Genomic DNA, 14,016 nt, shown 5'->3' with positions numbered 1-14,016 from the left:
TGCCGTGTGCAAACGCCTGAAAGAGAATCCTAACATCCTGTCAAGCCTCCTCATTCCCTGTTCAGAATGCTTTGCAAAGCACTAATTCCCAATCACATTTCAAGAGAGTCAAAAATATAAAAAAAATAAGAAAAAAAAAAACAAAAACACAAAAACACACCAACCTTGAGGAAATCTTAGATGCTCCCGTCTTCGACTTTTCTTCCCAGTCGTTGAGAAGTAATGCGCACTTTTACCTTCGGATGGGTTATCTTCACAGTTGAGTTCTTGGCTGCTGTTGTGAACGCGGATGGCGTTGCTGCAATCCCATGATCCAAGATGACAAAATCCCCGATGACGCTTCGGCAGCATCACTCGGTTCGTCGATTTCATCTTTATCGAAGGTCTGATCAGACACGAGGAGCTGCATGTTTGAGGGGGTATCTTTGGTTTTGCTTTTTTTGTTTTTCAGGTTAGTGTTTGGGGTGATGATTATACTACTCCTCTTGCCAAACACATTGTAAACGTAGTGGACGTTGCGGAGATGCCAATTGTAGTCATGGTCGTTGCACTTGGTGGCTCTAGGGGGACATCATCCTCCTCTACAGAACGAAAACAAAATGAAAGAGGATTTTCTATTATGTAAAATCAAAATATAGTGGCGTTCGCTTAAAGGAGATGTCCTCGAGGCAGGAGTGGATTTTTTTTTATTGCCCAGTCCCCCTAATTAAGCATACATTACTAAGCCCCCCTGTAAATGACTTTTCTAGCTGGTTTGTACTTACCGTTCCAGCGTTTCAGCAACTTATAAAAATTTCCCAAGATGGCCGCCGGCTCTTTTCCCGTCACTTGCTGCAGCCCGACGTGCGCACTGTCCCGAGACGCTACCAGCTGTGTCTCCCTGACAACCAGACGCCCCGCAGCCGCCGACCGGACCCCTGGATTGAACACGGCCGACCAGTCACCCACCGCCAGGCAGCGCCCCCCCCCCCCCCCCGGCCCAGCGACAGCGCCCCCCCCCCCCCCCCCCCCCGGCCCAGCGACAGCGCCCCCCCCCCCCCCGGCCCAGCGACAGCGCCCCCCCCCCCCCCCCGCGACAGCGCCCCCCCCCCCCCGCCCAGCGACAGCGCCCCCCCCCCCCGGCCCGGCGACAGCGCCCCCCCCCCCGGCCCGGCGACAGCGCCCCCCCCCCCCCCCCCCGCCCAGCGACAGCGCCGCGCCCCCCCCCCCCCCGGCCCAGCGACAGCGCCCCCCCCCCCCCCGGCCCAGCGACAGCGCCCCCCCCCCCCCCCCCCGGCCCAGCGACAGCGCCCCCCCCCGGCCCATCAACAGCCCCCCCCCCCCCCCCCCCCCCCCCGGCCCATCACTTACCTGGATGGCGGGACAGCTTCTCCGGACAGCTCGGCACCTTCCTCTAACAGAGGATGGTACAGAAATGGCCGCTCCAGCGCGCTCCGAGCAGTGACAGCTCGTCTGCGCATGCGCAGAAGAGCTGTAGCGGGGAGCACACTGAAGCGGCTCGTGCTGAAAGGAGAAGAACGGACTGCGCAAGCGCGTCTAAAAAAGCAAGCTACCAGCAAATTTAGACGGAACCATGGAGATGAGGACGCCAGCAACGGAGCAGGTAAGTGAATAACTTCTATATGGCTCATATTAATGTACAATGTACATTACAAAGTGCATTAATATGGCCATACGGAAGTGTATACCCCCACTTGATTTCGCGAGACAACCCCTTTAAGTGCAACATTTCACAAATTTCCTCAACATCCGATCACTGGAAGTGCCAGCATATAAAAAAAAAATGCACATTTTTTTAAAAATTTAAACAAACATCGGGTTTTTTGTTTTGTTTTTTTTCAGTACTCCCCATAAAATATGACAAAAAGTAGCGTAGACCAATGTGGCCAGCAGAACCTTGTGGCCAGAATTTGATTCAATTGTGATGGAATAGGTGTGTAGAATTTGGCGAATGTGTAGAGAAGACCAGGTGGCAAGTTTGCACACCTGGGGAGCGAAGGCTCAAAGACGCACAGCCAAAGAGGCTTCCATGGCCCGGGAGAATGTGCTGTAACATAGAAAAGGGGGTCCTTTTCTTTGACATGGTATGCCTCAATCATCAACCGAATCCAAAAAACAATGGAGTCTTTTGAGGTCTGCAAGTCCTTCTGTGGATCCTCCAGAATAATGAAGAGGGAGTCTGACTTGTGGAAGTGAGAGAGAGGTGCAACTTAGTGCTAGGCCAACATCCAATTTATGGAGAATGTGTTGCGCATGTAGAGTCCTATTGTTTTCTACAGGTGCGTTCGGACACAATGCATATGCAATTACATTGTGTATGAGCGCTGCCTACGCGTCCGGCTGGAAGACATCAGAAGTTAAAATAAATGAGAAGGCAGTGCATGGCAGACTGCATACAATACACTGTTCACACGCAAGCCAAACAATACGCGGGATCTGCAGACCGCTGCGGCGGTAACACGCTGCTGTGTGAGCCCGGCCTAAAGGGAAGGAAGAGCTGGGAATAAGAAGCGGTCCTCTGTCACATTACTGTCAAGCAATCCTGTCTCACCATCACCGCTGTGGACGTCTTCAGCATCCAGGTCACACGTCTCGGAGAGCTTACATCATAATCTTCAAGCTTCTTCTTCTGCTCTTCCTTCTTTTTTTTCCTCTTCTCCTTTCGTTTCTCTCTTTTTGCTGCCAGAGCTTGTTTGCGACTTTCTTCCCTCGACTATTTTTCAAAAACAAAAATAAATCATTAGGCTGCCTGTCCACGGGCGAGTTTTCATTGCGTTCTCCGCGGCGATAATCCGGCCGCGGGGAATGCAGTGAAAGCGCTGCATAGCGTTGCTATGGAGAGCGCTTCCTCCCTGTCCATGAGCGGAGAATCATTGCGATTCTTCGTGGACTGCTGTCAGGTAGGCTGACCGGCGAGATCCGTCTGTCTGCTCCCGCGGCGGAGATCCGCCACAGGATACCCCAACGCCCGTGGACAGGGAGTCCTAAACTAAAATTTCATTTATTTCAATACACATCGCGGGGGTCATTTCCGTTTGGTTAATGCCCTTTATTGTTAAGAGTTTTTCAGAAAAGCATGCTGGAACATAAGTTCTGTGCGCACGTTATACCCCTTTGTATGGTTAAGGGTGTACTACATCTGCACTGGGGTTCCGGCTTCCTGAACTGTCCAAGGACCAGGAAAGGGGAATCCCCATGGCCGAACTGTCTCTGGATGGAACCAAAAACAGAGCCAGGTGGACCCCATGACTATACCGGGGTCTGCCCGTTTTCTGCCCAGCTTTTGGATGGAAGCACTGCATGCAGGGCTTTTCCTTCGGTATTTTCAGCTGCATCTGTGACGGAATCTCTGGCCAGAGGTTCCAACCCAAATGAAACCATCCTAAATCAGTCAGAAATACGATGTAAATATAGATTTTGTTTGATTTTTGATGCAGGGACATAAAACCAGACAAAAGACAGGCAGAGACGCAGAAGTAGTTTTCTCCATCAAATGAAGGTTTACTTCATTACGGTCAGACCCACGATCACTACGGCAGCCATCGCTACTACTTCATCGATCTCAAGATGCTGAAGTGTGTTAAAGCAATGGCGGCTGTGGTAATTTGGATTAGAATACCATAGTAGTAATGACAGCGGATTTGGAAGCAATCATAGCTGTAGTAACAAAGGAAGCACAGGAATGGTAGTGACTGCAGCATGTGGATGTGCCACTGCACTACAGCCTAACCCTTTACCTTTTCAAGGTCTAACTCCTTAAGCAGGATGCTGGCATTCTTGTTTGCTTCTGCAGCTTGCTGGTCTTTAGCCTTCACTATGGTTTCCATGCACTGATGGCACTTCTTCAAGAGATCCTGGAACAGACCATGAATAAACTTGAATGGAACATGTCATATGGCACTGTCAACACCCTGTGCAGACTTCCTGTCTGCCGCTTCTATTACATTTCTCAAAATCCCCTTTGGCTACATCTCAGACAACATATGAGCTGAATAATAGATTTCCATTAATGGGCTGTCCCATCACTGAGATGAGGAACCTGCAGCGGTTTCCCAAGCACCTTGCTGGGTGTTCAGACACAGCCAAGATGGCAGTCTTACGTCGTTTCTGTAACTCCCACTGAAGTGAATGGGAATTACGGAAATAGCATAGTGTCCTACGCTCCACTATTTCCATAACTCCCGATGAGGTGGTCAAGAACAGCCGAGGGTTTGCTCAGACATGAAATGTTACGAGGGTCATGCCCATTATAAGATGCAAAAAGTCATACTGCAACAATTAAGCAGCTGCGGTGAACTGCACTGGCAGACCTGAACAAGCATGCGCAGGGTGCATGTCAGATTCAGGGACTGCACATGATCCTGCCTGCCACTAGCGTGAGCCCGTCCGCCCGCCCCTTTCAGGACAGTAGAAAAAGTTCAGAGACTCAGCATTAAGGACAAGACGTCTGCGGAGGAGGAGGAGAATGGCTGCAGGTGATGCGATATTACAGTAACACACTGAAACACTTACCTTATCCGTTATTGTTGCAATGTATCTCATGCACTCAATGTCAGATGGAAACTGATTCACTTCCTTCACCAGGAACTGCACAACTTTTAGATGACCCTTTAAGGAAAAAAAAAAAAACATTAAAAAAAAATCTGTAAATAGTTTTTTTGTTTTTTTAATTATAAAACACGCATGAAAACCTCTGCTGCTCCCAAACATAAGGAGCGGCTGAAAACATTGAGGATTTTGCACATACAAGATCTTACACTGTAAGGCCGCCTGCACACGGGCGGAAATCCCGCGGCGGTTTTTCCCGCGGGATTTCCGCCACTGGAAGTTTGCATAGGAGTGCATTACAATACGCACTCCTATGCAGATGGCCGTGGTTTGGCCGCGCGAAATGTCGCGCGGCAAACAAACCGCGGCATGTCCTATTTTTGTGCGGGGCTCGCACTCACCCGGCCGCCGGCTCCGGTCGGCGCATGAAAGAGCCGGGGCCGCCAGGTGCGGGTGAGTACGCGCTCATCCCTGCAGGCTCTCGGGTCGGGTCCCGGGGCGAGAATTCTCGCTGCCGGATCCGACCCGCTCGTCTGCAGGCGGCCTAAATTAGAATTGTCAGTCTCCGACAGAGGCCGGAGACATCGCCAAAAATGTGCAATCTTCAAATCTTTATGGGTGGCTTCACACGGGGCGCATGTGCAAAAACACACACAGTAGTGCAACATATTTGCGCCGTGATCAAGCTTTTTTTGTATGCGTTTTTGCGCATATTGCTGTACTTTTTTGCCGTTTCACTTGGGCGCGGGACACGGCCACGCAGGAGTTAAATAGCTATTAATTATTTCTGAAGTGTTCTTTTCCCCACAGAATAGCGCAATGTATTGTGCAGGTATTTGGTGCGCAAATCAATGGGTTCTATTCTCCACACATTGCGCGTGTAAACATGTGAAGGCTCTTATTATTTTCCCTTAACCAATAGCCAGTCCACATATACCCACAGATCCATTGAATAAAGGCCAAAGCCAAAATTTGGTGAGGGTGAAGAGGAAGTCCCATTCCAAAGAACCAAATGCCTATGTAGCACCCAGTGACACTATTATTCTAGAACCCATTTCCTGCGGAGGTTGTACCAAAATCTGCAACATGTGAACACCCCAATAATTCCTGCGGGTCAAAGTCACTTGGTATAAACAAGACGACGACTGCTGATCTTCTCCTGTTTATAGATATAACCAAGTTCTGCAGTTAAGGCCTCATGTCCACGGGCAAAAGAAGAATTAAAATCCGCAGCAGATTTTTAACTCTTCTCCTGCCCGCGGATCCGCACCCCATAGGGATGCATTGACCACCCGCGGGTAGATAAATACCCGCGGATGGTCAATAAAAGGGATTTAAAAAAAAAATGGAGCATGAAAAAATCTGGACCATGCTTTATTTTCGTGCGGGTCTCCCGCGGGCTTCTATTGAAGCCTATGGAAGCCGTCCGGATCCGCGGTAGACAAAAATCAGATTTTACTCACCCGCTCCGTTTCTTCTCTTCGCCGCGGCGCCATCTTCTCTCAGTCGCGGCCGGATCATTTTGCTTCGGGACGGCGCAATGCGCGGGGCACGTCACCGACGTCATCCTGCGCATCCGCCGGGCCGAAGAAAGCAGATCCGGCCACGACGCAGAGAAGAGGACGCGGCATCAAAGGAAGTATCCGGAGCGGGCGGGAGGTGAGTTAATTCTGATTTATTCTTATTTTCAGCTCTCATGTCCGCGGGGCAGGAGGGACCCGCTGCGGATTCTCCATGGAGAATCCGTAGGGAGGGCCTGATTTTCCCCATGGACATGAGGCCTAAGGCCTTGTGTGCTGGTTTTAGCTGCTTTAAAGGCATCCCAAGCAATTAAAGGTCTATTCACACGGGCGACTTTAGACAGATCGTGATTTGGATGGAGTTTGCGTGTGTGTTAACTCGTTGATTTCAATGTGTTTCTACATGTGAGATTTTATTCTCACAGCATTGCTGTGAGATTGGTTGGGGGCGGGGGGGGGGAAAGAAAAATCATGTCATGCTTTATTCTGCCGCAGAATCCACGCTGACGGCCTCAAATGAAGTCAATGGAGGCGTCCGATCCTCAGCCCACATGCAATGAACATTGCGTATGGGCTGCAGGTACCCGCGACATAACTAAGCAACGACGCAGGAAACACAAAAGCAAAACAAAAACCTGTAGCGCATGACCGCCTGCTCTGCGGAATCCGACCCGTTCGTGTGAGCCCGGCCTTACAAAGCCACACATGACTTCGCATTCTACCCTTCTAATACGTGAAGAACCTACAAGTACGTGGAAGTTCCAGGAAATTAGTTTCTGTAATAAGAGTTTGTTTTTTGCTCTTCTTCAACCATTGGCTAAAAAAGCAGCAAAAAACTTGCACCCCAAAAAAAAAAAAAAAAAAAACATCCCCGTCAATAATGCTCAACAGAAGGAGTAAAGGTTTTACCTTGCGAAATGCTGACATTAAAGGAGTTATTTTACGATTATCAGCAGCATCAACATCAGCACCAGCATGAACCAGCAGTTGTACGATGTCAAAGTGGCCCCCGTTAGCGGCAAGCCACATGGGCGTGTTCCCCTTCTTATTCCGCACATCAATGTGTGACCCCCTGAAACAAAGGATTGGACATATTAGGTACACTATGCAGGGGAAAGGGGAATACAAAGTAAAACACAGTCCGAGAGGCGCACACTTCTGCATTTACACGGTTTTAAATGGTATAATCATCTGGTAATAGTACATTAACCCCTCGAAGGCCCGCAGCTAATTACAGGGGGTTGTACAGAATTACAAAACCATGGACGATGCCTTCCAGAAACAGCAGCGCTTTACTCATGGTTTAGGCCTATTCTGTTGCTGCAGTGGCCATTGTAGGGGTTCGGTCAACTCCAATTATGTCTAGGATGACCTGTCCACGATGCATGGTGGAGAAAGGGATAAACTTAGTATCAGGTTAGTTCACAGAAGGGTTTTCTTGGAGAAAATCTAACAAGTCTAACAAATCTAACAAGTCTGGCAAGTGCTACTTGTTGGCACTGCGGTGAAGTTCTGCACTTTCTTCAGACTTTGGCAGTTTATGCTCTGCTCTTAAAAAGGGGTTGCCCCACTTTCCAGACTGCTCCGCACATTGCACAGTGCCCAAGTGGGTCCTCTAGGCTGAGTCCTACTGAAGTGAATAGGGCTCAGACTGCAGTACCAACTCTGGCCACCGAACGGGAATTCAATGGATCACTTTGACAGAAACCAGAATGCTGAGTTATACATCGGCTACTGCAGATCTGCACACATTCAACAAGATCAATCTGTGTGCAGAAAACCACAAAATCCACATCCTATAGATTACAGCATGGATATGAATGGGTCACCTAAACACAAGATTTTCATCAGACCTGATGTGGAATCACTGCAGACAACGGTGTGAACACGGGCTAACTGTTTGATGCCTTTGCAGACTCATAAGCTCCTCTTTACAGAGGCTTCCTGAAAGATCTTTGGACCTGGGCATGGTGATGCTACAAGTTTCAACAAGCAAGAGCAAACCATAGTAAGATTAAAGGTCACATACAGGGACGTAGCTAAAGGCTAATGGGCCCGCATGCAAAAGTTTATCTTGGGCCCCCCCCCCCCAACCCCCAACCCCCAACGCAGAGGCATAACTTGACGCTCCTGGGCCCCAATGCAAAACCTGAAACAGGGCCCCCAACTATAATGCTTTATTCATAGTACTGGGCTCCCTATATGGAGAAGAGAGGCCTTATGGGCCCAAGGCCCCTGGGCGCAACTGCATGCCCTCTAATTACGCCAGTGGTCACATATCACAGTTCCACTGCATGGCTTGCAGAAGCTTTTTGAAAAAAAAATAAAAAAATAAAAGTCACAACTCCTCCAAAATGTTTGTTATTCCTGATGGTACCAGTTGGGTGGTGTCTACCTACACGAAACACCACAGGTCAATCGGTGACAGAGGAGACACACCACTTTGACAAAGTAATAATGGTATCACCCTGAAGCCAAAGTTTTTTCATAAACTTCTAGGAAAACTAACAGGAACGGCACAACACAGTTCTTAAAAAAAAGAATTAAAGAATCCAGATTTGTTTTCATTGCAAATTCAAGTATTTCCCATCAGACATTGCTGTAGTAGTGCCCCACTCACCTATTAATAAGCAGCTCACAGAATTTGTAATGTCCTTTGTCTGCAGCGATGGTTAAAGCAGTATCTCTGGAGGAGGGAACGGGTGGAGAGTTGACATCGGCTGCTTTGTCTAATAGTACTCTTCCTACCTCGGCATAACCCCCAGAAGCGGCTTCCATCAAAGGAGTCAACCCCGTCTATTAAAAAAAAAAAAAGAACAATGGTTTAAAAAAAAGGGACCCGAGAGAGGGCAATGACGACATTATAGACCAAAGTCTGTGGACAGGAGGGGGCAGCTTCGGCACGGTCTAACCTAACATTAAAGGGGTTGTCCCGCGAAAGCAAGTGGGGGTATACACTTCTGTATGGCCATATTAATGCACTTTGTAATGTACATTGTGCATTAATTATGAGCCATACAGAAGTTATTCCCTTACCTGCTCCGTTGCTGGCGTCCTCGTCTCCATGGTGCCGTCTAATTTTCAGCGTCTAATCGCCCGATTAGATGCGCTTGCGCAGTCCGGTCTTCTCCCTTCTGAATGGGGCTGCTCGTGCCGGAGAGCTGCTCCTCGTAGCTCCGCCCCGTCACGTGTGCCGATTCCAGCCAATCAGGAGGCTGGAATCGGCAATGGAACGCACAGAGCCAACAGTGCACCATGGGAGAAGACCTGCGGTCCACCGTGGGTAAAGATCCCGGCGGCCATCTTCGCAAGGTAAGTAAGAAGTCACCGGAGCGCGGGGATTCGGGTAAGTACTATCCGTTTTTGTTTTTTTTAAACCCCTGCATCGGGTTTGTCTCGCGCCGAACGGGGGGGCTATTGAAAAAAAAAAAAACCGTTTCGGTGCGGGACAACACCTTTAACATGGATTCCTCAGGTTTCAAAGTTTGCATAAGCTAGATTGGACAATTTTGAGTGTCCAAGCTCAGATTCTTGTTTGCCTGCTGGCTTAACGGAGCAGAAAAATGGAACCCATAAAGCTGATGTGAATGAGCTCTGAAGGACTTGAGGTCCTATCCCTGTGCAGGCTACTGTTCCATACCAAATTTGTCCAACCTTGTCTTTGTAGACCTTGCTTCGGGACATAGGAGCACACCACCATACTGGAACGGGGAAAGGCCTTCCCCAAACTGTTCCCACAAAGCTGTGAGCACACAATTGTCTGAAAGGTCTTTGTATACTGTAGTATGTAGTTTTCACGTTACCCTTCACTAGAAATAAGTGACTTTTTCTAAACCCTGAAAAACAGTTCCGCACCATTCTCTCCCCTCCAAAAGGTAACAGTAGGGACCATATATTCCATCACATCGTGTTCTCTGGCCATGCACCACATCCAAATCCAGCACTTCAAAAACTGACTTCTCTTGATAAGAGGATTCGTGACTAAGGATTCCAGTGTAGCCGTATTTCATCAATGTAGGTCACAGTGTGGCTTGCAATTTGCTACGCCATCGACTCGCACTTGACAAGAGGTCCAACAAAGTTGGATTTCTTGCGATCAGCAGGTCTCACTCAGGACTACTTACAAGCCGTAATGCTTCCCGCATTAACGTGTTGTGGCCAAAGTCACTGTAAAGTCCTATAAAGTATTTCAAAAACTTTAATCAAAAATTCTCTTTAATTTTCCGAAAACCCCCTAAGGATCTGAAATGATTCTTGGCATGGTCATCTACTTGCGAGATACGTTGTTCTAGGTGTTGCACTTGTTCCCTCAGTGTTTGAAGGTCTTGGCATAGCCATGAAAGTCTGCAATGTGGTTCCACCACTGAGTTCCGCACTTCTCTCTAGGTTCAAGCATCTATTGGCCCGAACGTGGTAGCTGACTGATGGAAATAGCCCAGTGGGCTTCCTTACGCTGCTTCCAGAACTCACAGATGTCCGTGGGAGTTGCACAAAACTTAGTAGCAACCCAGTTGTCAAGTTACCCGGGTGGATATACCAGGTAAATTTCCGAAGGGAACGACCCTTCAAGATATTTGGGATTAAAAGTTTTTAAAATGGAAATCCTAGTGGAATGGGTTACATAAAAATGTAGGTGCCAGAAGAAGATTACATGAGACATACCTTCGCTCTGTGCTCAACATTAGCTTTCCTGTCCAGGAGAAGACTTACAACCTCGGCTCTACCCTGGAAGCATGCTAACGTGAGAGCGGTATTGCGATTCGTCTCAATCTGAGCATTAATGTCAGATCCCATATCAAGAAGCAGTTTAACTGCTGGAACGTGTCCATTCATAGCAGCCAGCATTAGAGGAGAAATGCCCAATTTACTGCCAGTTCTGCGGAGAAACAAATCACAACATATAACATTAAAATGAGAAGAGCAACACTTGTAAAAACAAGCAAAGCCCTACGTTGTGCCGGGCGCGTCAACGATTATTACCTGGAATTAATTTCTGCTCCTGCGTTCAACAGAATCTTGATAATGTTGACATATCCACCAGACGCAGCCAAACTGAGGGGTGTATAGTCTGAAACATTTCGGTGCTCTTTGTTTGCGCCTCGAGACAAAAGCAGCTCAACCACCTGGCAAAAAAAAAAAAAAACATTTCTTGGTTGAAGGTAACTTTAAGTCAATAAAACACAAAAAACTTTTCTGGCTTCTAAGATTCAAAATGCTAAAAAAAGTTTTTGTACTATTCTATGACCTGACCTGGGTGCCATCTATACACCGATATCTGTACATATATGCCAATTTAATTTCTCCCGTAAATATAGTTGGCATGTAACGAGTGTCAGCAGATTTGCAAATGCTGATTGTATATATGTGTATCAGGGCAAGATATTTAGAGACAAACTTTTTTTCTAAACTGTTCTTTATACCACTAGGGAGAGCGATGAGTACATGGGGGTTTATACAGTTACCCCTGAACTCCATACTGTATACATCTATTATAGGCAGCCCTAACTGGTCGCTACTGAGAGAAGAATCCCCATTTAAAGAAACGTCACCCAGTCCTCCTCCCCATAAACTACAGTAATGAGGGGAAACTAAAAGACGCAGATTTAAAATCTGTAAAATATCCTTCTACTCCCTCCTGTTCCGCCGAGTACTATTGGAGATAGCAGAGGGGATTGTGGTCTTATGAATAGCTGGTTTACAGAGAGTGTATCAAGATGCAATGTATAGAACATCTGCATCCTGCAATAGTATTCACTCATTACTGTAGTCTATGTTGGTGGTCCAAAGCAAGGGATTCCCTTTTAAGCAAAGCAGGAACAGGCAGGGGAACCTGCAGTGTATAGATCCGCTTCCCACAGTTTGCACAAAGATGACGGAGCGAAACACACATTTCCTCACCTCTTGACGACTCCAAGAACACGCCAGGGACAAAGGAGTATCCTTCGTGCGTTCAGACTGTGCTTCAATATCAGCACCCTTATCTAAAAGGATTTCGACTACTCCAGCATGTCCTGCTGTAGCTGCCAATATTAGAGGGGTGAGACCTAAAAGAACAAAGCCGTTACATGTAAAGTGTCAGTTTAAATGCCAACAAGTGGCTTGGGCTGCCAAATAGTACTTTATGGTTCAAGAGCTAAACGAAAATGAATGTTCATCGGGTGAAGTCTAACAAACGATTGTTTCAGCTGACCAGAGGCAGCCCTCATCACTCGCCCGACTTTGGGCCTAAAGAACTATAATGCTCACAAAACAGCTTTCATTTTTGGAAGCGGTCCCACAAAGTTTGGCCATCTGCTGCCAAGCGTCATTGAACATGTATGGCCACTTCGAACAACTGTAAAGGCCAACATGGACTAAAATAATGAGTACAGATTAGAGATGAGCGAGTATATTCGCTAAGGCCCATTACTCGAGCGAGAAGTGCCTTAGCCGAGTATCTCCCCGCTCGTCTCTAAAGATTCAGGGCCGGCGCGGGTGACAGGTGAGTTGCATCAGGGAGAGGGAGAGGGAGAGGGAGAGGGAGAGGGAGAGGGAGAGGGAGAGGGAGAGGGAGAGGGAGAGGGAGAGGGAGAGGGAGAGGGAGAGGGAGAGGGAGAGGGAGAGGGAGAGGGAGAGGGAGAGGGAGAGGGAGAGGGAGAGGGAGAGGGAGAGGGAGAGGGAGAGGGAGAGGGAGAGGGAGAGGGAGAGGGAGAGGGAGAGGGAGAGGGAGAGGGAGAGGGAGAGGGAGAGGGAGAGGGAGAGATCTCCCCTCCGTTCCTCCCCGCATCTTTAGAGACGAGCGAGGAGATACTCGGCTAAGGCACTACTCGCTCGAGTAATGTGCCTTAGTGAGTATACTCGCTCATCTCTAGTACAGATACATCCACAGGGGGGCGAGGCCAATACAGATTTCACGGTTCTTCTGAAAGTTGGAAGCATGTCTCAGCAAAATAATGATTAAATCAAATGTAATTAATTGCCCGGCCCTCGTTTCACCTTTACTAATGGCATTGAAAAGCAGAGGCAATTTGAAGCCGAATTCATGAACGTATTTATACACCCTCTGAGTGCCCATATGCATTGTGAAGGAGTCTCCGTAACCGCTAACGGCCATACTTCCCCTGTATTAGTAGCATGTAAAAGGGAAGCATGATGATTAGCGGTAATTCGCGTGCAGTTACCACGGTTCAACTGTGACATTTATGGGCACGTTTAGTAAACCATTGCATTAACGCTCACCTTTCTTGTCTCTGTGTTCAATATTAGCACAACGCGTTATTAGCACAGACACGAGCTCCTCGTGGCCCCCCGCACAGCCGAGGGTTAACGCAGTATCGTGATTGGTTTCAGTCTACAGAGAACAAATGGAGAACCGTTACATCCTAATTAAGTTACAAAAACAATGAATTCTGTTATTAACTTACATGGGCGTCAATATCTACTGATGCAAAAGCTGGTAGTAAAGGATCTTGATCTCCATTCGCTGCAGCCAACTGAAGCACTGAAGAAGAAAGCGTCGCAGTCGGGTCACCGCCGGATAGAGAAGGCATTTTATCAGGTACACCTAAACGGGGGGTAAAAAAAAACAAAAAAAACAAAACACAAAAACAAAACTGATTTTAAAAACACTAGAAAAAGTTATCATTTCAAGGTTCTCCTCAACAATCCAGACCGGATGACCTCCCTAGTAACTGGTCAGAGTCTTCATTGTAGACTTCAACAAACTATAGGTTTTTGTTTGAAGCATCCATTTAGAAGCACTAGAATACATCAGACCATTTCCAACCATCGTCTTAAAGCCAAGCAGGCCATTGTTTTCCATCTACGACTCTTCCGCACCTTCATGTAATGCCAGGGTAAGACAACGTGCAAACCCTATGCAGTCTGACCCTGCAGTCGTACTCCCTTTCATCTGTTCCCTACTTTTTGCTAAGCGACTGAAGAGATTTCCTTAAGTAGTAGATGACCG

The 14,016-nt window shown here is 47.8% G+C and overlaps 1 protein-coding gene across 1 annotated transcript in view; it reads right to left on the bottom strand.

Annotated features, from left to right (window-relative positions):
- ANKHD1 (ankyrin repeat and KH domain containing 1) overlaps nt 1-14,016 on the bottom strand; it is a 67,964-nt gene that overhangs the window by 12,242 nt on the left and 41,706 nt on the right. The window contains 15 exon segments of the mRNA XM_066590422.1: nt 165-231; nt 234-307; nt 309-501; nt 504-581; nt 2,552-2,608; nt 2,611-2,713; nt 3,738-3,854; nt 4,513-4,608; nt 6,978-7,140; nt 8,689-8,864; nt 10,731-10,944; nt 11,049-11,191; nt 11,967-12,112; nt 13,287-13,398; nt 13,472-13,611. Of these exon segments, the coding sequence (XP_066446519.1) occupies nt 165-231; nt 234-307; nt 309-501; nt 504-581; nt 2,552-2,608; nt 2,611-2,713; nt 3,738-3,854; nt 4,513-4,608; nt 6,978-7,140; nt 8,689-8,864; nt 10,731-10,944; nt 11,049-11,191; nt 11,967-12,112; nt 13,287-13,398; nt 13,472-13,611 (1,879 nt within the window).

The sequence above is a fragment of the Eleutherodactylus coqui genome, chromosome 2, assembly GCF_035609145.1.
Source record: "Eleutherodactylus coqui strain aEleCoq1 chromosome 2, aEleCoq1.hap1, whole genome shotgun sequence".
Taxonomy (NCBI): Eukaryota; Metazoa; Chordata; class Amphibia; order Anura; family Eleutherodactylidae; genus Eleutherodactylus; species Eleutherodactylus coqui.
This window is presented reverse-complemented; position numbering and strand designations above follow the sequence as displayed.